Source organism: Harmonia axyridis, chromosome 5 (assembly GCF_914767665.1).
Source record: "Harmonia axyridis chromosome 5, icHarAxyr1.1, whole genome shotgun sequence".
Classification (NCBI taxonomy): domain Eukaryota; kingdom Metazoa; phylum Arthropoda; class Insecta; order Coleoptera; family Coccinellidae; genus Harmonia; species Harmonia axyridis.
Window position 1 is genome coordinate 29,133,910 of NC_059505.1, and position 26,320 is coordinate 29,160,229.

At 33.0% G+C, this 26,320-nt stretch overlaps 3 protein-coding genes across 5 annotated transcripts; 2 read left to right on the plus strand and 1 right to left on the minus strand.

Annotated features, from left to right (window-relative positions):
* Positions 1–884: 884 nt before the first annotated feature.
* Positions 885–2,658, plus strand: LOC123681010 (uncharacterized protein At1g10890-like). 2 transcript variants are annotated; one of them, XM_045619170.1, is made up of 5 exons: positions 885–1,006; positions 1,092–1,296; positions 1,355–2,235; positions 2,289–2,435; positions 2,484–2,658. In XM_045619170.1, the coding sequence occupies exons 2-5, from the start codon at positions 1,094–1,096 to the stop codon at positions 2,564–2,566; spliced, it is 1,314 nt and encodes a 437-aa protein (XP_045475126.1). In that variant the 5' UTR covers positions 885–1,006; positions 1,092–1,093; the 3' UTR covers positions 2,567–2,658. The 2 variants fall into 2 exon arrangements, with proteins under 2 accessions (XP_045475126.1, XP_045475127.1); XM_045619171.1 differs by lacking the exon at positions 2,484–2,658 and having other exon boundaries at positions 2,294–2,435.
* Positions 2,659–5,881: 3,223 nt separating this feature from the next.
* LOC123681011 (rapamycin-insensitive companion of mTOR) lies at positions 5,882–15,422 on the minus strand. 2 transcript variants are annotated; one of them, XM_045619172.1, is made up of 20 exons: positions 15,061–15,422; positions 14,965–15,006; positions 14,709–14,862; positions 14,522–14,653; positions 14,278–14,468; positions 14,004–14,226; positions 13,174–13,327; positions 12,809–13,118; positions 12,518–12,659; positions 12,323–12,464; positions 12,165–12,266; positions 11,717–12,111; positions 10,401–11,073; positions 10,098–10,338; positions 9,892–10,041; positions 9,227–9,458; positions 9,055–9,173; positions 8,293–8,455; positions 7,866–8,230; positions 5,882–6,851 (listed from the first exon to the last, which is right to left on the minus strand). In XM_045619172.1, exons 1-20 carry the CDS (start codon positions 15,116–15,118, stop codon positions 6,346–6,348), a joined length of 4,494 nt encoding a protein of 1,497 aa, XP_045475128.1. In that variant the 5' UTR covers positions 15,119–15,422; the 3' UTR covers positions 5,882–6,345. The 2 variants fall into 2 exon arrangements, with proteins under 2 accessions (XP_045475128.1, XP_045475129.1); XM_045619173.1 differs by lacking the exons at positions 5,882–6,851; positions 7,866–8,230 and having other exon boundaries at positions 8,440–8,466.
* Positions 15,423–15,542: 120 nt separating this feature from the next.
* LOC123681012 lies at positions 15,543–24,710 on the plus strand. The gene is made up of 5 exons (XM_045619174.1): positions 15,543–15,887; positions 19,986–20,095; positions 21,781–22,015; positions 22,070–22,205; positions 23,650–24,710. The coding sequence occupies exons 1-5, from the start codon at positions 15,851–15,853 to the stop codon at positions 23,843–23,845; spliced, it is 714 nt and encodes a 237-aa protein (XP_045475130.1). The 5' UTR covers positions 15,543–15,850; the 3' UTR covers positions 23,846–24,710.
* Positions 24,711–26,320: the final 1,610 nt, after the last annotated feature.

Consider the following 26,320-nt stretch of genomic DNA (forward strand, 5'->3'; position numbering starts at 1 on the left):
AATTGTAGGGGCGCAAAGTCAATTAATAAAACAAGGTGTACCTACTTTTTGACATGACATGTTTTATTAGTGAAAATACCACTTTTTGTGGTAAAATAATAAAATTGCCAAGAGTCATTTTTTTCAAATCGAATAGGCGCTCTCAACTATAGTTATGAAAATACATTATAGGTCCAAAAATGCACCTTTAAGAGATCGAATAGGTGCTCTCAACTAGCAATGAAAATACAAGTAGGTACTAAAATCCTCCTTTAAGATCTATTTTTTTTTTACTATAGAGAACCGTAGTTTTAAACAATTCAGGACATTTTTTAATGGAATCGACAAGCGTCCTTTGATAAATTTGATAAGGTGATTTTAAGCTAAAAAATACGTTTTCATATGAAATTGAAAAGATGCCTGGGAGGAATAACGGAGGCTCCTTCAAAAAAATACATAAAAAAAAGCAAAGCAGGGCGGCGAAATTTTATTTTGCTGGGGCGCCAAAATGTCTAGCGGCGGCTCTGGTCGTCGATTTCAAAATTTCCACTCACAAAATGCATTTCAGACCTTTTTGATGAAAAACTCTGGTTTCGAGTATATTGGTCTCTGTGTATCCGCAACTTCTACAGTCTGATTTTGCTGGAATTTGGTATGGATATCATGTTTGGGCCTTATAGATAGATGAGAGTGCGCGTTAAGTTTGCGCAAACATAAAAACTCGGGGTTTTCTTATCCTACTCACCATATTTGAATGGACCTACCTATTAAAATTGGGAGGAAAGTGTTTTCATAGAAACTTGAGGTCTTTAGGATTTTCAGAGCTTACTTGACAATTATTTTCACTTATATACCGTTTTTTCGCATATCTTTATTTTATTCTAGGGTGTATAAGAAATTCTGAGCTGAGAAATAAATTTTCAACAAATCTATGATTGATTTTTCAATGTCAAAAACTCAGAAACTTCATTCCTGATATTTCAAAGTTGCTCATTTTCGTTTAGATTTTATTGGAATTCCCCACAAGGTACTGATCAATCCCTCTCATGAATTTGACGTCAAAAATAGTTGTAATTTCCAATCAGAAAAAATATGAAATAACGATTTTTCAGGAATGCTTGAGCCAAAATATCCTTGCATGCAGAGTTATTCTACTGATGACGTAATTAATGCTTGCGACAGTCGTGATTCTTATGTGTTTAAAAAATTTTTAAACGCTGCTATTTATGTGGAAAAAACTATTAAGAAAATGAAGCCTGACCTTCAAAATTATGAGAAACATTTGACCGATTCGATCAAAATAATGAAAACCAAAAGGTAACACCGTCACCAGTAATTATTGTATCGCAAAAATCAATGAAAGTATTTCTTGAAGGTGTTCTTGCTACATTGACGCAGATAGCTGCCCTTGCCACCCAACAATGGCTTCAGGGGATGGCTTGAAATGTACAAGAAGTGACACTCAGGTCAATTGCGAAAACACAGGATTTTTGCAGGATTTGGAGAAACTCAAGAATATCAACAAAAATATCAATAAAACCATATTAGCCAAACGTCCTATGCAAAAAAAAATATCTAAACAGGATCCTGTTATCCAAAATAAAAACCCGAAACCAATATTCAAGCTGGATTTGTCCAAGTTGGATGAGGGTATATCACCAAGAGCTGTTCCATCTGAAACTGAACTGGGCAAAGGCAGAAACAAGGTTAATTCGAAAATATACGGGGAAACAGGAACAAAAATCAAAGAAAATTCGATCGCAGAGGTTGATCCTAAAAATGACATAGTTTTCGTTGCTAAAAGCAAAGAACAGAGCGATGACGACTCAGGTAGCACAACATCGAGTTCTTCAACACTTAGTACATGCTCTCAAATAACCGTCAAAAGAAGTGATAAAGCTGTTGCTTCTGAATCCAAGGTATCACTATCTACTTTGACTTCATTTACACCATCTGAAAACAATAGCGTTAGGCAATGGTTATCGAAAAAGCTAGAAGAGCAAAGGAAAAAGAATCTTGCCCAAAAAGAGGAGGAGCGTAAAAAACAATTAGAACGGGATAAAATCCTTGAGCAAGAACGAGAAAACTTCAAAATATGGCTGGCGTCGAAGAAAAGAGATGAAGATAAAAGAAAAGCTGAAATGGAAAGACAGCGGCAATTGGATCAATTAAGAGACTTGGAAAAACAGAAAAGACATCTCGAGAATCAAATCAAATATCAGATATGGTTGAAGAGGAAGGAGGAAGCTGATATAGGTAATTTTTTCGGCCGGAGTAATGAGGAGATATTTCCAGTTTAATGATTTCAGAAAAGAAGAACCAGGAACAATTGAAAATTTTACAGGCACAGATAGAGAGAGAGCGAAGGTCCATAGCAAATCAGAAAGCGTTCGAAGAATGGCTAGAGTTTTCAAAAAATAAGCCTAGGCCACTTCCGCTCAATAAAGGACTTGATAGTAAGTCAACTATATTTCAAAGAAAGTTTCTGTTATCAGCTTTTACAGGTTTGAGATCATCTCTCTCTGTTACCTATGTCAATCCTGTTCCTTGGGTACCTAACATAGATTTAAAGCCAGCTTCACAGTAAAAAAAAATAAAATATTCAGAATTGTATAAGCTATTGAAATACATATTTATACAATTATATTCTTGTTTTATAAAATACATATCTATAGATGATTTATTATGTTTCAATTCAACATAAATTTACATCGTAGACAAAATAATTGTAAAACACATCAAAACAGGCTCTCATAGGAGTAAAAATTCTTTGGAAAATACATTCTCTATTTACAAAGATTTTTCATAGAAGTTCAATTCAATTATATGATGTTCATATACATATGAATGTAGAAAATTTACAAATAATTCATCATATAAGTAATTAATGAATGTGGTTCACATCCAATTTTCTCTTCATGGATATAGGTTCAAGAAATTTCATTTTTTGATAATGGAGAATTCTAATGTTGAGTTGAAGTCGCGTCTATCTTGTGGTGAAGCTGAAAGCATGTCGGGGCAAAAAAACTGAACATTTCTATTCATGAATGGACCATCATGTACAACAATGCAAGATCTATCAAGAATAGGTTGGATGAATTATGCGCCACTGTCTCTTCGCTTAATTCCAAAATTATTTTTATCTCCGAAACCTGGTTGCATGATGGCATCACCGATGGCTGCTGTGGTATCCAGGGCATCAAATTATATCGCAGTAATAATAACACCAATAGAGGTTATGGAGGGGTGGGTATATACTTAGTAGATGATATAGTTAATTTCTTTAAAGTGGAATCTATAATTCACGATTTCCCCGGAATCGATAACCTTTTTCTCCGGTTGAATTCTCGATATTTCTCTGCATTGATCAGTTGCATATATCGACCTCGTGCTTCTCCTTCAGACTCCCTACTTCGCGATCTCCTTGACTCTCTCTCGCGGAGTACTCAAAATCTTCTGATAACCGGCGATTTCAATTATCCCGACATCACGTGGACCAATAGTTCTAACCCATCAGGCAATTCACCATCTGCCTTTTTTCTCTCCTCCATTGACGAGGCCGGACTTGCTCAACTGATAACTCGTCCAACACGATATTGTCTGGGACAAAACCCATCCACCCCGGATTTACTTATGACCAACGATCGAGAACTAATCTGTGAGATTGAATATCATGAACCAATCGGACGTTCTGACCATTGTGTGTTAACAGGTACAGGTTTTCAGTTTAGCCCCGTTTTGCTGGTGAGGTCTACGTTGAGAACCTATACAAGAATCGGCTTCGAGCAGCTGAGGGATCGTTTGTCCTGCGTAGATTGGGATGACATTTGGAATGTTGGAGAAGATGACTCTATGTGGGAGTCAGTTCAGAGTTCTGCTCTCCAGAGAAATAAAATCCTGCTCGTACTCAAGGGTCGCCAGAATAAACCCATCCAAACCATGGATTAATGACCACATCTTGGACACCATTCGTATAAGGAAAAACCTATGGCAGCGTTATCTGCGGTACAGAACACAGGAGAATTATGATAGGCATCGGCGGTACTCTAATCGACTATCTACAATCCTCAGAAAGGCTAGAGCCGAATTATGAGGATCGATTGGCGTCCTCGGGAAATCGGAAGAGATTCTTCAAACATGTGCGCTCCACGTTAAATTCAAAGGTCTCAATTCCTCTACTGCGAAGATCATCTGACGTTAACTGCCGTGATGAGGATGAAGCAGCCACCATGTTTGCTGAGGCTTTCACTCATGAGCCACCCGGAGTTATACCCGGGGTTGGAGTGCCGCGGTTCACAGCCTCTCTTGATTCTGTGGAAGTAACTGAGAAAATTATTGATTTAGCTTGATGCCTCCAGTGCCCCTGGACCTGACGATCTACCTGCCTTGGTACTCAAATCTTGTGCCAGCCAAATATCGAGACCCCTCACTGAAATTATCCGTTCTTCACTCAGTTCAGCCCGAGTACCAAAGGCATGGCGAATGGCGAAAAAAACCCCCATTTTCAAAACAGGAGACAGACTATCAGCATCTAATTATCGCCCCATCAGCTTAACCCCTATAGTAGCAAAAGTCGCTGAAAAAATGATCTGCTCGCGCATGCTCTCCTTTTTGGTTTCGAACAAGATAATTTCAGATTGTCAGCACGGTTTTGTACCCAGCCGCTCTGTGATTACGTGTCTGCTTCAATCCCTGAATTCATGGACAAAGTCCCTTGATTCGAACTCGCCAGTGGATGTGGTCTATTTAGAGTTCTCAAGAGCATTCGATCGCGTTCCCCTAAGAAGACTTCTTCTCAAACTAAGCCATTTTGGTATCAGAGGGAAATAACTCAAATGGATCGAGTCATTTTTGAGTGATCGAAAGTTCACGGTCAGAGTCGGTGCATCCTCTTCTAGTAGCAGGATTGTTATTAGTGACGTACCACAGGGTTCTGTGCTCGGCCCACTGCTATTTCTGATTTATGTAGCTGATCTTCCACAACTAGTATCCTCTGAGTGTTCAGCTTATGCGGATGATTTCAAATTGTTCGCCCATGCTTTCTCTTCTACGATCCAGAGTGATCTTGATCGTGTCTCTGAATGGTGTCAGGAATAGCTTCTCCCCCTAAATATTCAAAAGTGCCAGGTTTTACATTTGGGCAAGAATAATCCGCAGAGACAGTACAACATTGATGGTGTTCCACTTCAAACTGCCGAACAACATAGCAATTTAGGTGTGATCATGTCATCTGATCTATCTTGGTCGGCTCATGTCGAGAGTGTTGTGTCAAAGGCGAAGAGAATGGTACATCTAATAAGAAAGGCCTTCCCCAGGTGTTCTATGAGTACAGCTTAGACTCTGTATACCACGTATGTACGGCCCATCATGGAGCTGCCGGTCCTGTTTGGGCGGCGGCACTTGCGGGTGATCGGGAGAGGCTCGAGCAGGTTCAGCGGTATGCAACGCGAGTGCCATATGGTGTGATTCGCCCGAACTATAGCGAAAGATTGCGCCTGTTCGGTCTTCGCTCTTTCCATGAACGCCGTGAACAGTGATTTGATAGTGTCCTATAGAGCGTTACACGGTCTGTTCGGTTGTGATCTGAGCAACTTGTTTGCCCACAATACTAACAATCTTCGTGGCCACCAGCTGAAATTGTACCACGAAAACTATCGGACTTCTCAAAGGCAACATTTCCTCTGCAACAGGGTGTTTGATAGGTGGAATTCACTACCAGGCCGGATAGTAGGCGCCCCAAGTGTGAATACTTTTAAAAATCTGTTGGATGCACTTTAATTTCGTTTTCCTTTGATTTAGGGTATTGGTGTTATGTAAATTTTTCTGTATTTTTTCCTGAGATTTATAGGCTTTTATGCCTCTTCTCTTATCCATTTTGTGATAATAATAATAATAAAACATGTTTCAAAACTTATATTTTTATTCTAAATAATTAAAACAATTAATATTTGGAGAAAATTTTAGTGCAAAATCATTGTTATATTTGGCTACTTTTTATTCAAAACTAGTAGGTAGGCGATCACTAACTAAAAATATCACATTTTTCACTAAAATAAATACTTTGATAAAAAAGGCATATTACCCAACAGCAATTTATACAGTAATGGTATTACCTGTGTGCAACAACCAAACCAATAAAAACTTTCTGTAAAAAATAAAATAGGAAACATAATAAAAGTAATAAAATAAAAGATGTTTAGGATACTGCAATAGGAACAATATTTTTGTACATATTAAATACTTATTGCTTCTCACTCAATGATACAGCTGAAAATGGAATCCTTCATGGAATATCAAGATACTCTTTGAAGGTTATAATTTTGGATATATCTGAAAAATTATGCTGTATTCTAATAGGTTAATTTTTCATTTTTCATAAATATCCCTATGCTTGATGGGAAATTTATTTTCTTTATATGATAATTTTAAGTCATTTATATCAGTAATACTTTTAACTGATGAACTAGAAAAAGAGTTACTCATCTCTTGAGTGGGGGATAAGCCAGCTGACTTTGGTCTTTGATCTACTTCATGTTCATATTTAGGTTTTACAGGTTCAGAACTAACTGACTGTGTTCTTTGGTCATCATTTTTCAAGTGGGCAGTTTTTAAAGCTATTAACTTTATAGCTGATTCATACACACTGACATAATTAACTTCAAAAAATAGTTCATGAATTATTCTTCTTATATTCAATCGATAATTGTTCTCTGAAATTATTTTACAAGCTTCAGAATATAAACAAGGATCTTCAAAAAGTCTCGGGTTTTCTTGTTTCAATTGGAGCAAGGCCAGCTTTGATTGCTTGTTCCACAGAGGATTGGAGAGAAGTTCAATGTACTGCAATATTTCTTGCCTTAAATAACCTGAAACTAAAAAAAAAACAATTCTGAGAGATATCCAAATGTGAACAAAAAATATTACAAAATACATATTTGTTTCTTTGTTGGTTCAACATTCCCAACTGTACAAATAGTATATTAATGAAACCAGCAGATCAATAAATCAGGAAAATGTGAAGTTTTCATTTGCACGATGATGTAATCTACAGAAAATAAAAGATACATCACTAACTTCAGTCTGGTTATTACAACAATCCAGAAAAAAAAACGATTTAGATTAGAAGTTGATCCAATAAACCATGTCATTGAAAATTCATAATCTAATGGTGAGTGGTGATTTGCTTGATCATTTTCGTGTTCAATTTCAGTTCATTTTTAATACTTCCACAGATTTTAAACTACAATCAACAAGTAGATCGGTCAATCAAAGTTTTATGAAACGTTTATAGAAACAAAAATATTGAGTGGTGCAAAGATATTATTCAATCTGATAAAATTCAAAGCAAACTGTCACCCTGATTAAAATGCCTAGAAACCCTGGTTTGTCAACTTATACCTGTGAAAATTTGGGACAAAAATTGGGGAATTTATTACTACTCGAGAAATCACTAGAGTTTCAGATGGTGTATACATCGTTTATCGTATACTGTAATTACAAACCACATATGTTGTATCTGAAATTCTCGTATTAATAATAAAATAAAAATATAATATATTAATATATAATTATTGAAAATAAAAGAGAGAAAATCTTCAATTTCAATGAATCGAAATTTAAAAATACTGATTAACACTTGACATATCTGACAGATAAAGCAGGAATTTGATCAATTCTGAAGAGTTTCTCCTTACAGAATTCTGGTATGTTCTAGCCAATGCAACAGATGGTCTATTTCAAAAAGTTCGAAACAAAATAAGTGCACACACCAGGATTGCTAGGCATCTTAGCCAATGATAGTTCATGAATTATGAAATGACAAGAACTGTCAATGTTTCAATGTCTGAGGTTATTTCAAAAATTAATTTAGGTTTGAAATAACATACCTGATGATCCTGCTTCCTTTGATGATTTACTTTCTTCACCAAACGTACATTCTAAGCATTGTAGCTTATTATGTAAAAACTCCATATTTGGTTTTATGAACTCCAATTTTTCCTCTATTGCAGAAAATGACGATAACTGGGATTCATTGTCGATATCAGATGATTTAGTGCCTGCTGCATAGAAACGATTAAAATCGTTTCTAATTGGAAATAGATCATTTAAATGTTGTGGCACTGAAATCCCCATGTAGCAAGGAGCTCCAAGTTGAAATCTTTGGCATAAATGATTTCTAGTACTAGTTAGAGATGATAAACTTGAACGGAAAATGAACTCCTCAACAGATGAATTTCTTTCTGCGGGATTCCTGAATAACAAAAGAAATTTTCAGTATTACAAATTGATACTTTGAATATATGAATTACATACATGTCATTAAAAGGTATAGAAAGAGGACTGTTGGCGTCAAAATCGCTACTTGACTGTCTGTTATTCCTCAAAACATGTAAAGTTGTGTAGCCTAAAAGATCTTGATTGCTCAACTTGTGTGAATTACCTTGTTGGGATGATTTTTCATTTGAACCTAAATAACCTGCAAATAATCTGTTGAAGTTTATAGTCATTGAATATTTAAAGATAGAACATTTAATTTGAAATAAAATCCCCTTTGAGTGCTTGTTTCTCAAGTGGAGCGCTATGTCATTTCTTTACAATGTCTGTATTTTCAATTTTGAGCTAGTAATTTTATCAAACGATAAGATTGGATTTACTGATGACGAATTCATACTCAAATTCAATTTATCCATCTAGAAACTTCTTTTCTTTTCCTGTCAATTTTGAAATTATTCATACAATCAAGATTAAATTTTGCATTCAAATGTTAAATAACAATTACAAGCTTTATTTGAAATCTCAAGTTGATCACATCACTGGAACCAGAGAAGATTCCAGCAAAGATCATACCGAAATGAGATTTTACGTTTAGAAATAAAAAATAACCGACAACAATGGCATCATAATGAATCCCATTTCATATATTATATGTACCTATATACAGTTATGTGGTCTCCAAGGGTGCGATATGTGCTAGAATAAACGAGCTCCACGGCAGTGCTTTTGTCAATTTTTTTTTTCAAATGAGTAGTGATCTTTGAGTATTCAAATAAATCTAACACAAGACATTGTTCTTACCACTTTGAGCAGAATCTCGTCTACCAGACTCAGAGTATCTTCTTATTTTTTGCTTTGGTTTGTTATAAGCCACAACATTTGAGGAACTAGGTATGGGACTTAGAGTTTGGCCTTGCATCCTAAAAAAATGTTTCATGTTATATAAAATGATATAAGAAACTTCAAACTTTACATTGGCAATTTGGATCCTGGGTAAAAATCGCCTGAACTCATACTTGATTCAGTTGATCTATTACTGAACTGTTTAGTTAATCCTACTCTTTCACGTAACCTCAATTCATAGTTTTTTGACATCTCAAATGTTTTGCTCTCTGACATTGAACGTTGATGAAATATATTTGAATAATTCCTATTATTAGGAAGAGTTGAAGATTTTCTCCAAACCATATGTCTCTCAAAGTTATCTAAAAATTAAAGTAAACATGGAAAATATTTTCATTGAATATAATACTCTATACATTTTAGCAGTGAAATGACCTAAAAAAGGGTTTTTTATTATCGTTTCTAAACTAAATTTTTCCTAGTTTCAGTAGGAAGTCAACATCAACAATTAATTGTAATAATATTCTCATGCTTTGAATATTAAAAAATTTGATAGCTATGAAAAGAACTGATTGATAAAACTTATTATTTATAACAATTAAAATCAAATGTTCAAAACAAACCTATTTTAAAAGAATTAAATGAAAACATGAAATTTGTATTACAATAAGAACTGATGGCAACAGCAAAGCGAACAAATATCTCCAAACTGTTAAATGTTTCAAAGAATAAGGAGAAGTATCTGGTTGGTATCAAAACCTCAAGAGGTGTGACATCATGCTTTTGCATGCATACCTTCAAGTAAACGATTGGACATTGGAGAACCTCCAAAGCTATATTCTAAAAATCCATCTTCGGATCCATTTTCTGAATCACTAGGTATAAGTGATTCTTCTTGTACTAGAGGCCACAGTTCATGTCTATTATGACGTGTACTAATCCAACCTATAATTTCCAGAATATTTAAAATTTAGAGGAATCCCTATACCTTGGAAATTTACCCATTTTATATATTTCATCAGCACCAGCTTGAGTTGTTCCAATAAGCCCTAATGCATAATATGCCGTTCCTCTAACTGAATAAACACTAGCATTTTCAGCTAAACGTATCAATTGAGTAACAACTTCACCAAGCAAAAGTTCAATACCTTCTGAAGAAGTACACAAATGGGCCAAAGCCCAAATGCTTGCTTTCATTTCAAGTATTTCTTCATCAGAACTGTATGGACCATTCGTTACAACCTGAAATTATTGAATTAATAATAAAACTCGAACAAATCTAAAAATTTATCACTTCATCATACTTTTAAAAACTTCGTTACTGATCCATGTTCCATTAGAACTTTGAAGCCTTCATTTAATCTAGACAGCTGTCCATATAAGTGAGGAGGAAGATGACGATCTTTATAATTGAACATTCGAGCATTACTCAATCTCTTATCATATTTTCCATCAGGTCCCCTTTGGTGAAGAGTCAAGGAATCGGAAATATCGTCCTCAACTTGTTTAACATATCGGTATGAAAAACATTCATCCCATTTTTTAATTTCATCCACTATGCTCTTTTCTTTACAAAATTTAGCGAGTCCATTAGAATGAGATAAGATTCTCGCCAACAAAAAAGTTCCTCTCCATCCAAGATTGTCAAAATCAATTGGAGTGTTGATAATTACTTCTAAACATTCTAAAGATTCGCAAGCTTCATGTATTATAGACAAGGCACACAAAGATATGACTTTTGCCTGATCCTTCAGTTGACCAATCAATAAAGGTATTCCCCAGCTTGCAAATTCTGGGATACCCGATCTTAGTAAGATTAATAAGAACTGGGTTGCATACAACCGAGAACTTTCGATATTACATTTTAATACAGCTGCTAAAAGATTTTGGCTCAATGTGTTTTCACTGTAATCCATCGATGAAATGATTAACTTAACGTAACAGTCATTATTAGTTGTTGTAACTAAATTTTGTAAACTGGAAAGAATAAATTAAATTGAAAACTTATATATCAAGTTATCAAGTGAAATATTTGTATTATCTACTTAATTATATATTTGTATGGAGAATCTTAACTATCCAGTAACTGTGCATGAATAGAGATCCAATATGTTATGAATAAATATTTTCAAATCCAAATACAGAAATTGAAAAATTTTTCATATATCAATATGAAAAAGTGATTAAAATAAAAGTATAATTGTAAGGTTTTAAAATCATCCCATTTCAGAATATATCAAATGTAATTACCATTGTTAGGAAAAAAGAATATGCATACTGCTTAATGGCCTATGAAAAAGGTGAAATAACCCAGTGTTGAATCTGAAGGATAATCGGAATAGGCAGAAAATTAAGAGTAAATCTTAGCCAAACATGTCAACATTGAAGATGAGTAGAGATGGATCAGTTTCGGTTTTTTGGAGCTCATTAGAAAATCATGGCTCAACCAATTAGCAGCCAAATGTAAAACATTAGGTAACCATAATTGGAAACCAGCAGCTGCATCAAATACTCAATACTTGAAGCAACATAACTCAATCTTTCTCCCCCCCAACTCTCAACCCGAATTTCCGTTAAATTATCCTTTTCATTTAATTACCGGTGCTTCCTTTAAACTTACCATTGAAACATATTAATTTGGTTGAGTATATTCAAACCCAGTTCTGTTGTAGCTAATCTTCCAACAAACAAGAAATAATATTGACACTGAGTATTAACCATATGCTGTGGACTGAAAAGACAATCATGAACACTTTTTCCACTAGTAAGTGCATTGATATGGCTCAAAATATCTATGAAGAGATCATTCAATAATTTAACACATTCAGGTTCATTTAATTCTACTAGAAACTGAATAAGTTCAATTCCCACCATGGTGTAGGCTAAACACACTTTAGAAGCACTTAGATCCATGTGTGAAAACTTATTGTTTGAAGGTAGATAAAAATCAACTAAGCGTCTAAGGAAGATTTTGTGGGAACTATCATTCATTGTGAGTTTTATGTTACTTTGTCCCTAAAAAAAGTATATGTAACACATTTAATAAACGACAGAAATAAGCCTTCTACCTTTATGATAATTCTAATCAAATTCCAATTCCATTGCAGATGATCCTTGTGGAGTAAAACACTTGTGTCTTTTACTATATCCTTTGCCGAATGAAAAACGAACTGCAACCCATAAAATGTATTTTAGTATTGAATCAGTTGCTATATTTTACTCTTACTTTTTTTATTTTTGATTTTATACTCCTTCGACGCCGTTCATTCAATAATTTGTTGAATTTAGTAGTACCTTTAAGACAACTTCCACTTCTCAATATAAAATCTAAATATAAACTATGTGAAACTGGTCTTTTCTTTAATAACCTAAAAATTAATAAATAAAAATTTGTTCATCACAGATGCTGGGAACTATTTACTTATGGAATTGAACTAAGGCAGTTATGGCCCCAATTGCTTGAGGACTGTTTTTTGTTGCATATTCTAAGAGTGTTGGCAGGGCAGATGCAGAAGTACAGCATTCTGATGGCAGTAGAAGTTGAATAAGACGTAACAGTTCTCCTGTAAAGGTCAAAAACGGTAATAGAATAAGGAACAAAAAATTGGCGATGATATTTGCAAGAAAAAAAAATGATTGAGGTCGAAACAAGGTATAACTATACAATATACATAGAAGTGTTTTTTCTTGAATCAGAGTAGTATATCATTACCTAGTAATACAGTAGCTCTCACGCTTATAAAGGTATCACTTGTAGCAATAACTTCAACAAGAGCTTCAATGAGACCATTATTTTGAAAGCAGTATAAAAGGGCAGCCAAATGCATGTCAGTTATTCTTGGAGTATATTTTGCAAGGTGAGGTAATACTGATTGACCTTCTGCAACCACAAAGCCTTCGTTTAACCTCCATGATATCTGAGGCTCACTAGGATCTACTGCACTTAAAGCAACAGACAGTTCATCTGTCCATTCAGGTTGTGGAAGACCTAATAGTTCATATAAAAGATCCAAAATAGCTTTCTAGAAAAAAAAAGGTAAAAACAACAAACACTTCATTGTGGATATTCATTCTCACCCTAACTTCTAACTGATTGAGATGTAGAATACCTATAATGGCTATTAAACCAGATTTGTTGCTTGGATTGCAAAACTGTAAAATACCAGACCAACTTCTGAGAATTGTGAGCATAGCTAATCGGCTGCAGTTGAATCTTAAATCTCTTTCATCTCTAAAGCAATTAAAACTTATTAGTGGCAAAGATTTTGTTGTCAATAACTATTTGAAAATAGCTGGTTATCATTTTCTATAAATATCTGTAACTACCTGGAGGACTATGTACATATTTGATAATTTATTCTCTCAATTAACAGAAATCATCTACTTTCTGTCAGGCTACCTAAAGTACATCCTTCAAAGTCTCAAATGTTTTCTAAAATATTTTGTTGTATAAACCTTCTCTTGACAGTAATGAACACAACAAAATGGATTATGAGGATTGTATAATGGAGACATAAAAAAAAATTTTTTTTTAAATTTTGGTCTAAGAATCATTTCGTGGGGAGTTCATGGAAAAAAGAGTTACAATTCATTGCAAAAAATTGTAAAGTTCAATAACAAAATCGATTTAATCTAGAATAGACATATATAAATGCAGAATATTCTCAACTGTTTATTTGGTGCCACATCAATTTAATGGCATATATGAAAAGGGAAAAATGAACCTTCCAATAAGCATTTGTTATTTTTAAATGCTTCTTCTAGCCACAAGAATATTGTATTGAAAGCACGCAAAAGGTCCTGATTTCATGTTAATGCTTCCATCACCTTTGAATTTCTTGTAAAAATTATTTCTCTTCAAAATCTATTTAAACAGAATAATGCTTGCTTATATGTAATATACATACCGATTTTTATCTTTCCAATCATGTTTATAATGAAAATCACAGTAAGGTGTAGCGACAGAGTCTAAGTCAACATCAGCTATTTCCCTTGTACATGGTTTATCCAATAAGTACAGAAGTATACCACATAAGGATTCTGAAATTTTTGGAATTTGACTTTCCAGTAAATTTCTTGTTATAGCAGCAACTCCGCCTGTTTCAATGAATTTTTGGCTATTTAATATACCTAAAAGGGTTAATTCTCAGAAATTGTTATTAATCAGAGATGGATATTTACTTATTTCACATAATGTAGCAAGACATATCCTTAGCATTCTATCTTTCTCTTCAATGCCACTATTAGCTAAAGAAATTAGACACCTAACTAAACATTCATGAAAATTTGATGGTGATATCAGAAGGACTTTTCGCATTAGTTTCATGGCTTCCAATCTCTCAGCATCATTCTTTAGTGACAAATCCAGGCATCTTGAATAAGCATATATATAAGTATTTATTTTTTTCAATTCTCCAAAACTCACCTTGCAGCCAAATAGGGTATAGATAAATTATTGAATATTACAATATCATTTTCATTTGAAATGGTGTGCCTTATAGCTTTTAAGCCTGCAGCACGAATATGGGGTATAGCATGAACTAATGAAACTCTCAGACTAAAAATATGAAATGAATTATTTCTTATTAGAATGATAAATATTAGTTATTTACCAAATGAGGACTTCTCTGACATGATATCCAATACTTCCGAAATCTCCATTGATTTTTTTTGAGAAATCAACAAAAGCCTTTAAAAATTTCAATTTATCTTCCTTTTCCTCATCACAAATGCCACTTATTAATTTTTTCATAACATGTTCAGGTTCTGGGAAGAGAATTGTTTTATGTAGAACACAGGAAATTCATCTCAGAAAAAGGTATTTTGAAGTGCATATTGGATAAGAAATTAATCTATATATTAACCTACCTAATGTGATATCGATAGCTTCACCTAGATCTTTGGATTTACCTGAAAAAACAAGGATTTAATCAGGACGAGGAAAATTGGATTATTTAAACTAACCCCTTCTCAATCTATCAGGACGAAGTTTAGGATGTTTTAACATCCAGGAGGTCATCATTGTTTCGTTCAACAATTTGTCTCTCTTTGCGCTCTATTAAATTGGCCATACATATAGGTTTTAATATTTTCAAGAATCAAAATGCGGTCACTTCCCAATATAACGAATGTCAAACATTATTTTAGGTTAGAATTTACGGTGAAACACTGAACAACTGTCAAAAAATGGTTTAGGACTTCGCGAAAAATTGGTAATACAAACAAATAAAAAGGGACTGAATATTATAGGAGGAAGGAATTGGATTCTTAAAATGTCAGAAATATGGTCAACGTTTGAAAAGAAGTAGAGATTTGTCCAGATTATTGTCAAAACAAAAAACTCGAAAATTATTTGTAGTAATTATTGCAAAGTTCATTCAGGTTTATCCAATGAGGAAGATGTCTGATATGTTGTTTACCGTTTAGAATTTGCCATTTTCGATGGTCTTCGAAACGACGCTAGCGCATTGAAAAATTGAGAGATCAGAGAATTCTTCGGATTGGGTTGGTTGGGAAAACCAAAACCATCATTGTTGACGGTGTTATTAGCGGTATTTGACGTTTTGTGATTTTTCCTTACATTAATTATCAAAGCTACTGTTTTAGTTATGTGTCTAATTGAATATAGGACACTGGCATAAAAATCCATAATTTTAGTGCTCCAACTAGTGGTTCGGTTGTACGTGAATTTCGCAAAATTGAACTAACCTACATTCATTAAGTAGTTGCGAACCAGCTGGAGTAAACCTGCAAAATGAGATGGATGTATAGTATTTTGTTTTTGGTCTACGGTAAGTTGGAAAGTTTATTTTTGACGAATGTGTGTTTGCTACCCATTCTTGCATTTAAAAAACACTTTAGGGAAAATCTCCTAAGGTTTACAAAATGAGCATATTTCCTCAATTATACTAATTGATAATGTAAAGAAGTTTACTTATAACTTTGTCCATTTAGAATTGAACCACTATTATACATTATACCCCTTTATAGCTTCAGTTTATTTTCCACCTGTTTTTGGAATTGGAAACATTGAATATTCTAATTGCCTGTTTTTTATTCAATTTACAAATGTTACCAATTAGGTCAATCATCGTGGATTTCTTTCTATCGATTATTTCAGTATATTTTAAAATTGAAAGTTAAATTGAGTTATCCTTGATACCTGATAATATTGTTGATTGACGCTTTTATGTCATTGATGATTGAACCTTATTTACCTGTTGCTCTGAAAGAATAAAGCATTTCCAATTCTTCTTCAGATCAGTTAAGTTTTTGCGCATATCAATTCAAGAGTTACATAATTGTAAACTGATTGTTTTATTAATCTTTCAGTTGACCTTGAAGCATTCCATTGTTGGAATATCTCTTCAAATACCTACTTGTGATCAAGTTAGATATTGTGGTATTAAAAATTTTTATTCGTGGTAGACATATCATGCATTATAGGTATTTTATATGGACCTTGAATTTATTTATAGACAATAAAATATAAATAGGTTGTTTTGGGTATCTAATAGGAAAAGCGAATTTTTCCGGTTCAATGGGTTTCGTAAAAAAATTGAATTGATGATGGTGTTTAATGTTTATTTGTCCCTTCTGCAAATTCGATGTGATCCTTCGAAGATGTTACATTACATTGGAGAGGTCATTCGCAACAAATTGGGTTCAGTAATCCAGGGGTTGCTGATCTAGGTATGACAGTTTTTTTTTTTTAATCTGAATCCAGTGGCGTGCTCGTGTTTTTAGTTGGATTTCTAATTACGAAGCTATGAGCCAAAGTTTTGTTTTTTAAATGGGAACACTAGATTTCTGTCCCATTTTATGAAAGCTTGATTTTCACTGATTCAAAAAATATACAACATCGTTCCTCAAAAAGCCGCGTGATCAGTTTCAAAAATTCAAAATCAAGGAATCATATTTAACCCCTTATCGCGTACTGTTACAAATTTAGAACATGTCCTTTTCATGCGTAAACGCATTTTGGACGTTTAGAAAAATTTTCCGCCATCTGATATTTATTTCGTGAGTTAGGTGAATTTTAGTGTGCCACTGTGCCCGCCGGCTTACACCTGTTACGACGTATTATTCGCAAGATTTCGGTGGTTGAAAAAGCTTGAAAAAAAGGATTTTAATTAATCAAAAAATATTCATTATATGGTAGGTGTTCCCTCGGGTTTTCCTTATTTCGATTCCTGTAAAGAGGTACCATCCACCTTTTTCCTTTTTTTATTGAAACTTATTTGTTTACTTGTGCCATATTAGGAACAGTTCCCAATAAAGGCTAAGCTATCTTTTAAATCTAGTAATATTTATTTTCTTAACAAGTGCTATTATAGCAGGGGTTTTTCCCGCACTTTGTGGGAAAGTGACTCTGTGACTTAAAATGCATGTGGAAAAAGAATTAAAGCGCACGCTTCTAAGAATTTTTTTTCCATTTCCTTGATATGGTGTGCTGTAATAGTTGAATATTGTGGGGGAAAACATCGAAGTGAACCTAGCAGGCCGTTCCCAACAGACCGTTTGACGGGAATACCCAAACGTGATCACCAGTGGCGTACTGACGAATGCTTAAATGTATTGGTATTAAAATAACCTTACAGGCTTCAGCCTCTGCGATTCATGTTTATGTCACAATAAACTATTATTATTATTATCATGCAAAAAAGGTCATGGGATTTCAGAGTGGATGATTTTGTAGCGAAACAAAGGAATGCAATAAATAAAAATTAATTATCGAGTTTATTTCTGGGAGTTAAAGAAATTTTCATTCGTGAATATCTAATTTCTCTATTTCAGAAAGTAGCTGGTTGTCACCAGCACTCATGCTTCTTGTTAAAATAGTACTTGGCAACGTGTTTTTTGGAATTTTCTCGGAAACATTATATTTTTTTTGCGTCAACTTGGAATTCTTTTCACAACACAATTTTTTTCCATGATTTTTCTGAAAAGTTTATCAACATACAATACAAAAAAATATAACCCACAACAGAATTAATTACAACCACACTTAAAACCACTGAATGCAGGTTGCGGAAACCACATAATGCAAATATGTGTATCGTCCTAGCTACTATAGCGTCTTCTTATTGCCCACATCCTCTGAACACTTTTACAATACGAGATCATTCTCTTTATCTCTACCCAAGGTCTATAGATTACACATTATTAGCCAAAACATGTAGTGCTAGTTTCCTGTGAAAAATGCAATGCTACATTATGTCGCATTATGTCTTAACAAGGACCAAAATTGTTGTTTTTTTCAATTGAAATGAAAATATGTAATAGGTATTACAATGTTATAGTTACCTTTAACGCGAGTTGTGCCATATTTGGCACATGCCATAATACCAACTTTTTTCGCAGAACATTTTCAGACATTTTTCATGCACTAATTCATTCGTCCTTATTTCCACACTCAATTATGAATAACAGATGGTTTATAGATGGAAACTGTATGAGAGCACCTGATTTCTCCTATTAAAAAAATTGAAAAAACAGAATGCAAAGTAATAATTTTTCAACAAAAAGCATTCGTGCAGGTGCAAAAATCCTCGTCTTGCTTCCCGTTAAAATATAACTTAGCAACATTTGTTTTTCGATTTTCTTCGGAAAAATTAGATGTCCTCATGATATTACTTACGATAAATACGTACATAATACACAACATATTATAAAAAACTGACCTGTAAGGAGTTAAACATTTTTTTCTTTTAATTGACGGCGATACATCCCTCGAATTTTAAAAATTGTTACGATGAGATTGAATGCAATCCGTTTGAAATTTTATTTTCCTGATAATTTTGAACCTACAGCGATTAAGATGAAAATTTACATTTAGATGTAAAGTGAAAATTTCAAGAAGCTTCACACAGAACAGGTCTAACTAGGTTAAAAACTAAGGTGTTCCATAATCCTAATATTCATGTCGAATATAAGTTTTCATTGAAAAGTTTCAGCTAATTTTGGATTTACAGTTTTTTTTTTCACATGTTTTCTGAACAAATAACTTCAGTTATAAACTCTTCAGCATGATTATTTATGATTTCATCATTTGTACGAATTCAAGTATTATGTAATCTTATACTATATTTAGTCTAAGTATGTATTACAAAATGCAAGAGACTATAGTAAACCGCAGACAACCAGTTATCTTCAAAGAGGAGTTTTCCAAGTTGAGATATATACATATTATGAAATCTAGGACAGCTGCACTTAGTAGACCTCTAAACAATTATACAGGATGATTCACCTGGATGGCCTATTAGACGTTTATGGAAAACTAATCATAATTTTGTGCTGAAAATTTGCACGTTGGGGTTTGAGACAATTTCAGCAATATGCCATATCTTGGATAAAAATTAACATATTGCCGAAATTGTCATAAAAATGCTATTAATATAAATAAATTAATATAAATATAAATATGATATATTAAGTGTGCTATTTGAAATAAGGAAGTAGTGGTCTGTTTACAGTATAACCGGAAGTTGTAGAGATCTGAAAATATTTCAGGAAAAAAGATCATTGTCTCAAACCCCAACGTGCAAAGTTTCAGCACAAAATTATGATTGGGTTCCATAAACGTCTAATAGGCCATCCCGGCGAATCACCCTGATGTATTCATATATCATATGAGTATCCTAATTAGAGTTAGTAAAACACTTTAATTTCCGCTAATATTTGAGTTCACAAGATCATTAGATCAGTATGTAGCAGTTACTAACCTGATGACGTCATATTTCTACGAAACAATTGTGATCCCAAATAACTTTTGGCAAAAGTTAAATTGTTCTAATTATTTGAAATGATAATCCAAAATGAACTTACGAAATATTTTCAATTTTTCTAGATCCGTATTTCAAAATAATATTTCAATAATTTTTTTTCAGGCGTTCTAGCGCAGGAGATCGACAAAGTTGGCCAAAGCTCATTTCAGCAATTTCTTCAGAATAGATGTTATAAGAATGCTAAGGAGGGAGATGCTTATGATAAGTTGATGGCAAGTAAATCTCATAAAGAAATAAAATTCTAATTCTTAAAAAGGAATAAAAAATCAGTTAATCAAACACAAAAAATGTATCAGATAATTAAGGTCTTAATGCATGTATATTCAGAGTGTAATGGAATAAATTTTTAATTACAGTTAATACAAAAAGTACATGAAAAAAAGCTATTATACACTGAAAACAATGGCATTTATAAGTTATATTAAAAATGAAAGAACTGAAACCCCAAAAAATTGCCCAAAGAAATATTGTCAATTAAATGCCATCTGAAAGCGGTATAATACACTATGTCTATTTTTTTACTTTCATTTATCACCAATGGGAAAAAATTAATTTTTGTAGATTTTCGAAAATGGTACATTCTATATGGAAAAAATTCATGAGACTTTTTTTAGTGAAGTTTTGTTGATTTCAGAAATGAAATAATTTTGTCGAAGAAAAAACAGTGGTGTAGATATTCTATAGGAAAAGTATCATCGCATCCCTATATCTACGCCACTGGATAATTTTGGCATGAGACACCTTCGAAACATTACAATATCTTGATTTGAATACCTAAAAATTAAAACAATGTTATAATACTGGAGTTATAAGTAAAAAACAGATTTTTTTTCAAACTTTAATACTCTGTATCTCGAAAACGAACCTTGTCAGGTTATATGTTTATATGACCTTTTTTCAAGAAAAGAGTTGGTTTATCCAACGCCAAAGTTATTGAACTAAATTCTGGACCAACCTTTATAATCATTTTTCTAGGAAACACCCTATATAGGGTGTAAATCTGTTTTTTTATTTTTTCCTCTGATTGAGAGCTTTTCGAAAATATAACACGGTAGGTACATAACGATCTTTTCGGGTAACTTTTTTTATTCGCCTGTAGGTGGCCATGACGATTGCAATTTCTCATGAGAAAAAAGGTTTTTCCTACAACTGCTATGAAAAGTAGCGTATTCTTCATAGCTTACTCAATTTCAAAACTATGTATTGCTCATACTGTGGGAAATATTATTTCTCACGGCACTTTGCCCATACCTCGCTTGGTAGACCAATGCAATTGTGCTTTTGAGTCGTTTCTATGGAAACGCAATAAATTAGTAGATACTGTCAACGAAGGCCATTTTGATTTGAATCAAGTCCATTACTTGAATTATTGAAATTTGTGCAGTTGTAGGAAAAGTATAGTGTGCAACATGTGGAGAAAGTCCTTTTCACGCTCGTGTGTTTGCGGCACTCACCTTTCAAGCTCGTGCCACAAACTTCCACACTCGCGAGAAAAGTTGGACTTTCCCCACTTGTTGCACAATATACTATTTCGTATCATCGGAAACATAAAATGGTTGATTGAAAGGAATAATAATAACAACATTAGATAATTCATAATATGGTTGCATAATTTGAGAAAATTATAACAGCCAGGAAAATCTGTTTATGGTACTTTTGGTTACATAGGAAGGTACCACTGTGTCGCAAAAATCGCATCGCTCTATCCCTACCCTATACTCTGCACTCATAACAGATAAATCCTACTAAATCCTACGAATTCAGGACATCCTACGCCGTTTTTCTCATTTTCATAACTGATGTTCCAACTCCAGGTACCTATGAATTGAATAAATCAACTTTTTTTTCTCTTTGTTTTCAATAAGGAAATTATCTGATTGAAATATTATATTTTTAGGTCTTGTCATATGATTTCTATAAATATGCTGAATACACTGCTGCATTTCTTCCTCTACACGTCGATCATTTCTGCAAAGAAGAGAAAATGATACTGAAGAATAAGCTTAGAGATGTAAACAAGAATTTGGGTGGTTGCTTAGCTAAAGATGAGAAATTCCTTCCTCAATTCATTCAGGACACTTTCCACGAATTCATGGAATTCTTGTGTGCTGCTGATGGTTCTAACATAAAAAGTCAGTTGAAAAAAAAATGATTGCATTTAGGTAGACTGATTTAAATTTTTGCAGCTTTCTTCAGTACCCATGGTAAAGATTGCCGGGCAGCACTATCCAGACAAAATGGTACTGAGGAACTCGCATGTTTTTCTAGAGTCTTCTCCTCCGTGAATGATAAGGGATATTTGACTAAAGATGCTATGTGCAAGTAAGTATAGAATCATACTCAATATTGATTTGATTTCATTGTTTGAGTATTATTTTTTACGAACATATCTACATAGGCATACAACTTTGCTTCTTCCGTTATTTTCGTATCTTTTGCAAATGCTGTTAGGAAAAAAAAACTCGAAAAAGTTACCGTTTAACACCATGTGTCTCGAAAACAAAGCCCAAGTCAGGGGCGGATTTACAGATTCGCCGTCTGTAAGCTATTCAACTTTTACCACCTTTGAATTTTGATACCTTAGTTCTCGATCATATGAATTACATTTTTTATCAATGAATTCCAAATTTATGATTTGTGCTCCATCATCCTCGTTGCATCAACTTTTCCTGGGTGGTTAGTATCGTCGAGAACTGAACTAGGGTACCTTGATTATTTTGAAGCAAAGAATTATCGAAAAATATTATTTCAAGCAAATGATTTCTCAATTATGTGCCACTTTCAAAGTTAGGTAAGGTATATGTCTTAAAATTATGACCCGCCCCCCCCCCCCCACAGAACTCAGAAACGCAGAATTTTCGAAGATTAAAAAAAATAAGTAAATTTCTGATTTGAGGGGGACGAATTTCAATCATAAGTTTGTTCCGATAAAAACACCCCCATGAAGGTGGCTTCAACCCCTAAATTTTTATAAATAAGGAAGAGATGTCGAACGTTGGTTAGTTTGAAAGTTATTCATGTCTACTATCCAGTTAAAATTTTCGCTATTCACGAAATAATGTAATAATGAACTTCCCTCAGTAAATTATTCCGAAAAAAGGTTGGTAACAACCCTAAATTTTTTCGTACAAGAAAGAGATGGCGGATGTGTTTTAGTTAAAAAAAAATTTTTTGTTCTCTAAACAAAATTTGCTTTTAAATATAAGATAACAATTTCAATTATGGTGCATAATTTCATGTTGATATTGAGTTTTTTATACGAACAGGAAATAGTTAGTTGAAAAATACATGGTGGGCAATCCCAAAGATTTATCTATTCCATGCATTTACTCATTTGGCATTTTCAAGGATAAAGTGAACATAATAAGTGGGTGTTATGATAAATTTAAATCGATATACTCCACCTCTTCACATTTGGATCTAGTTGCATCCAAATCTAAAATACGTATTGAGAATACTCGAATATCTGCATGAATATAAATATCATTCATTTTAGTTTATTTGTTGCTTTATGCGGTAATTTTATTTTGATTAATGTATTAGATATTTTACATCTGTTCACGGAAAAATATTCAATGAAATGCATTTGTCTATCAAACCAAAAAAAGATGAATATTACCTAATTAAGCAATTGAACGAAAAAATTTGATCAGAATGATAAAACTGATTTCTCTAATTAAGCCAAAAAAATTGAATATTGAAAATTCCCAATGTAAGCTATCTTTTTGATTTACTACCATGTAACATATTTGATCATTCTTTGCAGAGATGTTGGTTTTGCAAAAGGATGTTTCGCAGGAATACTGGAAAAATATTGTCCTGGTTTTGCTGCCTTCAGGGAATTGAACAACCGTTTTTTTAAATATATCAACAAACCTTGTTCAGCCTGTATTTTTGGAATTAATAATACAGTAACGTTCTTCTGTGTACTTTTTGCGTTATTCCATAAAAAAATGTTTTAATCTTCGAATTTAATTTTATCCCCTATAAATTTGTGAACAAAATATAATTTGTAAATTTTTCTCTACATATATGTGTTACAAAATGAAAGTATCTTTTTACTCAGGTCTGATTATTTTTTTTTACTCAGTCACATTCTCACAGTTTTTTTTTGTATTGTTAGTAAACTTATATACACTATTTAAACAGCCAATTTTTATATAGATTGCATGGTATAATATACAACCATGTTTCTTTGATTTATTCTTATAACGATCTTGTTTGAGAATTTGTTACACATGTTGCAATTGATGCAATACCACATTGTGATAAAATTTTTCGAATATTTATGTGATCTAAATTATATTATTTTTATGAATTGAATCAGATTTTATCACTAAAAATTTTCTAAACAGTATTTCAATTTTATCGGCATTTTTAATATACTTTGGAGATTTCTTCTTAAAGTGTATGCCCTTATTAACATTTTGGAGTGTTGTAAAAGAGAAATTTAGTATGTTATGTTGGAAGATATATTTTTTTAATATCATTGTTTAGATGTCCACAGCTTATTGTTGCTTGATTCAAATTGATAATTGGAGTAGTTCATGTAAATATGTTTTTTCCAAAACACAAATAAACATAAGTTCTTTTGACAATTCAGAAGAAATGCATGTTTATATACTCAGAGAGTCTTTTGTACTCAATTAAGCATCAATAAACAACTATAATGTTGCTACGTACTGGACCATATAAGGACTAAATGCAAACTGTACTTTATATTTATACAATCGATGTTACTTTATTGAAATTAATACACATAGGTGTATAAAACTTGAATGGGATTTGAAATTGTTGAGTCAAAATAAATGGTATAGATTTGCCTAATTTTTTATTCATTACTGCAAGATTTCATGCCATGAAATTTTGAAGAATGCCGTAATTGAGGTTATACAATAACCTAATTACAGTGCATTTTCTAATCAACTTGTTTACAGGATTTATAATCCAGCGAATGCTTTTTTTATGAGCGCCATTCATAACTTTTACAGCAAGAAATTTTGGGATGAAGTAGATTACTACTTGAAAAACTATTTTAACTCCTAATAAAGCCACAGCTATGAAATGAAAATATGAAAAAAAAACAAAAATAACTTCATTCGTTTTGAGGATAACAAAACATGGTGTGTTCCGAAACAAAATACATTTAACAAAGGAAATAAATTTCCAACAAACATAAAAAAAATTGTCAGTCTGCAGGTACGTAAAAATTTTTTCAATTCTTTCTTCTTTAGCTTTGATAGATGTGCACGTGTAATTTGCTAAATGTTATCTTCAAAATGCGGAAATACTTTCCAGATAGTTTCTACGTAACTTATGTACAAAAGTTTAGGTGAGAAAAACTGTCATAGTTATTGCCACAAATATTATTGAATTTGCAAAATTGAAATATTCTTTATTCAAGAAAGTATAAAACTTCATTTTTTGCGAAAATTTAGCTTTCAGAATTATATCCAAGGCACGTATTAGCAATCAAAAGTGTATAACAGCAGACACCGCCTTTTTTTTGGTAATTTAGTAGCTTGTCTATTATACTATAAAATAACTGGAAAAACACGGATGATCCACTCCATTTCGTTTGACGTTTGATTTTCTGTTAAGAGGGATTACCAGCACGTGACTTTCCGGGTATCAGTCAAACCTTGTTACCCATTGGTGTTTGTTTTTTCTCAAAGTTGAGTAATGTAATATGGTAAATTCTTTCACATGAATTATCTGAACCAACAAAATTGTACAAATCAGGCACAAAACAACTCCTCCAGGAGTTAGGTGCAATAAATTACCATTGAAAGAATTTATATAACTCTGTATATGTTGAAATCATTCAATAAAATGTATTCTATTCATTTCCTCTCTGGCAGTGCTACGATGACTAAACTTTGTACGGTGTACGACGTTGTGCCATAGTATAAGGAATGGATAGTAAGCCAACCGCCGTTTGACGGCAAGGAACTGGTCACCAGGGGTCGCTACTGTAGTTGGATCCGGGTGTGTTACGGGTTGCATATATCGAACACTATTGACTACCCAAAGTGGAGAAGTAACTCGATAATAGATGGCGCTGAATCATGAGCTATAGATGGCGCAGAAATAATACGATAATTCATTCAGTGGCGTTGTTGAAAAGGGGTCGCATGACATTGCCAACAATTTTTATGTTATTATTAAGTTACCACTACATTTGAATATTCGAATAATTGCAATGTTTTGCATTACGATAAAAGTTTGAATGATCACTTAACTCTCTATTCAGGAATAATTAAATCAAATTGATAGATACAATTGAATTAAAATTATTCATATAATAGTAGAAAGTGGTTTCATCCGAAAAAATATGAATATAATTGAATATATAAAAATTTCAGAAATATTTCTCCGGAACTATAAAAGTGCTACGACCATACGATAATTGTATATTACAGATCGAGTGGGGAAGT

Excerpts from the sequence above, each read along its gene's own strand:
- LOC123681010 (XM_045619170.1), top strand. The coding sequence starts at position 1,094 with ATGCTTGAGCCAAAATATCCTTGCATGCAGAGTTATTCTACTGATGAC. Across the intron at positions 1,297-1,354 it reads AAAATAATGAAAACCAAAAG|GTGTTCTTGCTACATTGACG; the intron begins GTAACACCGTCA and ends TATTTCTTGAAG. Across the intron at positions 2,236-2,288 it reads GAAGGAGGAAGCTGATATAG|AAAAGAAGAACCAGGAACAA; the intron begins GTAATTTTTTCG and ends TAATGATTTCAG.
- LOC123681011 (XM_045619172.1), bottom strand. The coding sequence starts at position 15,118 with ATGATGACCTCCTGGATGTTAAAACATCCTAAACTTCGTCCTGATAGA. Across the intron at positions 14,863-14,964 it reads AGCTATCGATATCACATTAG|AACCTGAACATGTTATGAAA; the intron begins GTAGGTTAATAT and ends TTCTCTTCCCAG. Across the intron at positions 9,459-9,891 it reads GTCCAATCGTTTACTTGAAG|ATAACTTTGAGAGACATATG; the intron begins GTATGCATGCAA and ends TTTAATTTTTAG.
- LOC123681012 (XM_045619174.1), top strand. The coding sequence starts at position 15,851 with ATGAGATGGATGTATAGTATTTTGTTTTTGGTCTACG. Across the intron at positions 15,888-19,985 it reads TATTTTGTTTTTGGTCTACG|GCGTTCTAGCGCAGGAGATC; the intron begins GTAAGTTGGAAA and ends ATTTTTTTTCAG. Across the intron at positions 22,206-23,649 it reads ACTAAAGATGCTATGTGCAA|AGATGTTGGTTTTGCAAAAG; the intron begins GTAAGTATAGAA and ends CATTCTTTGCAG.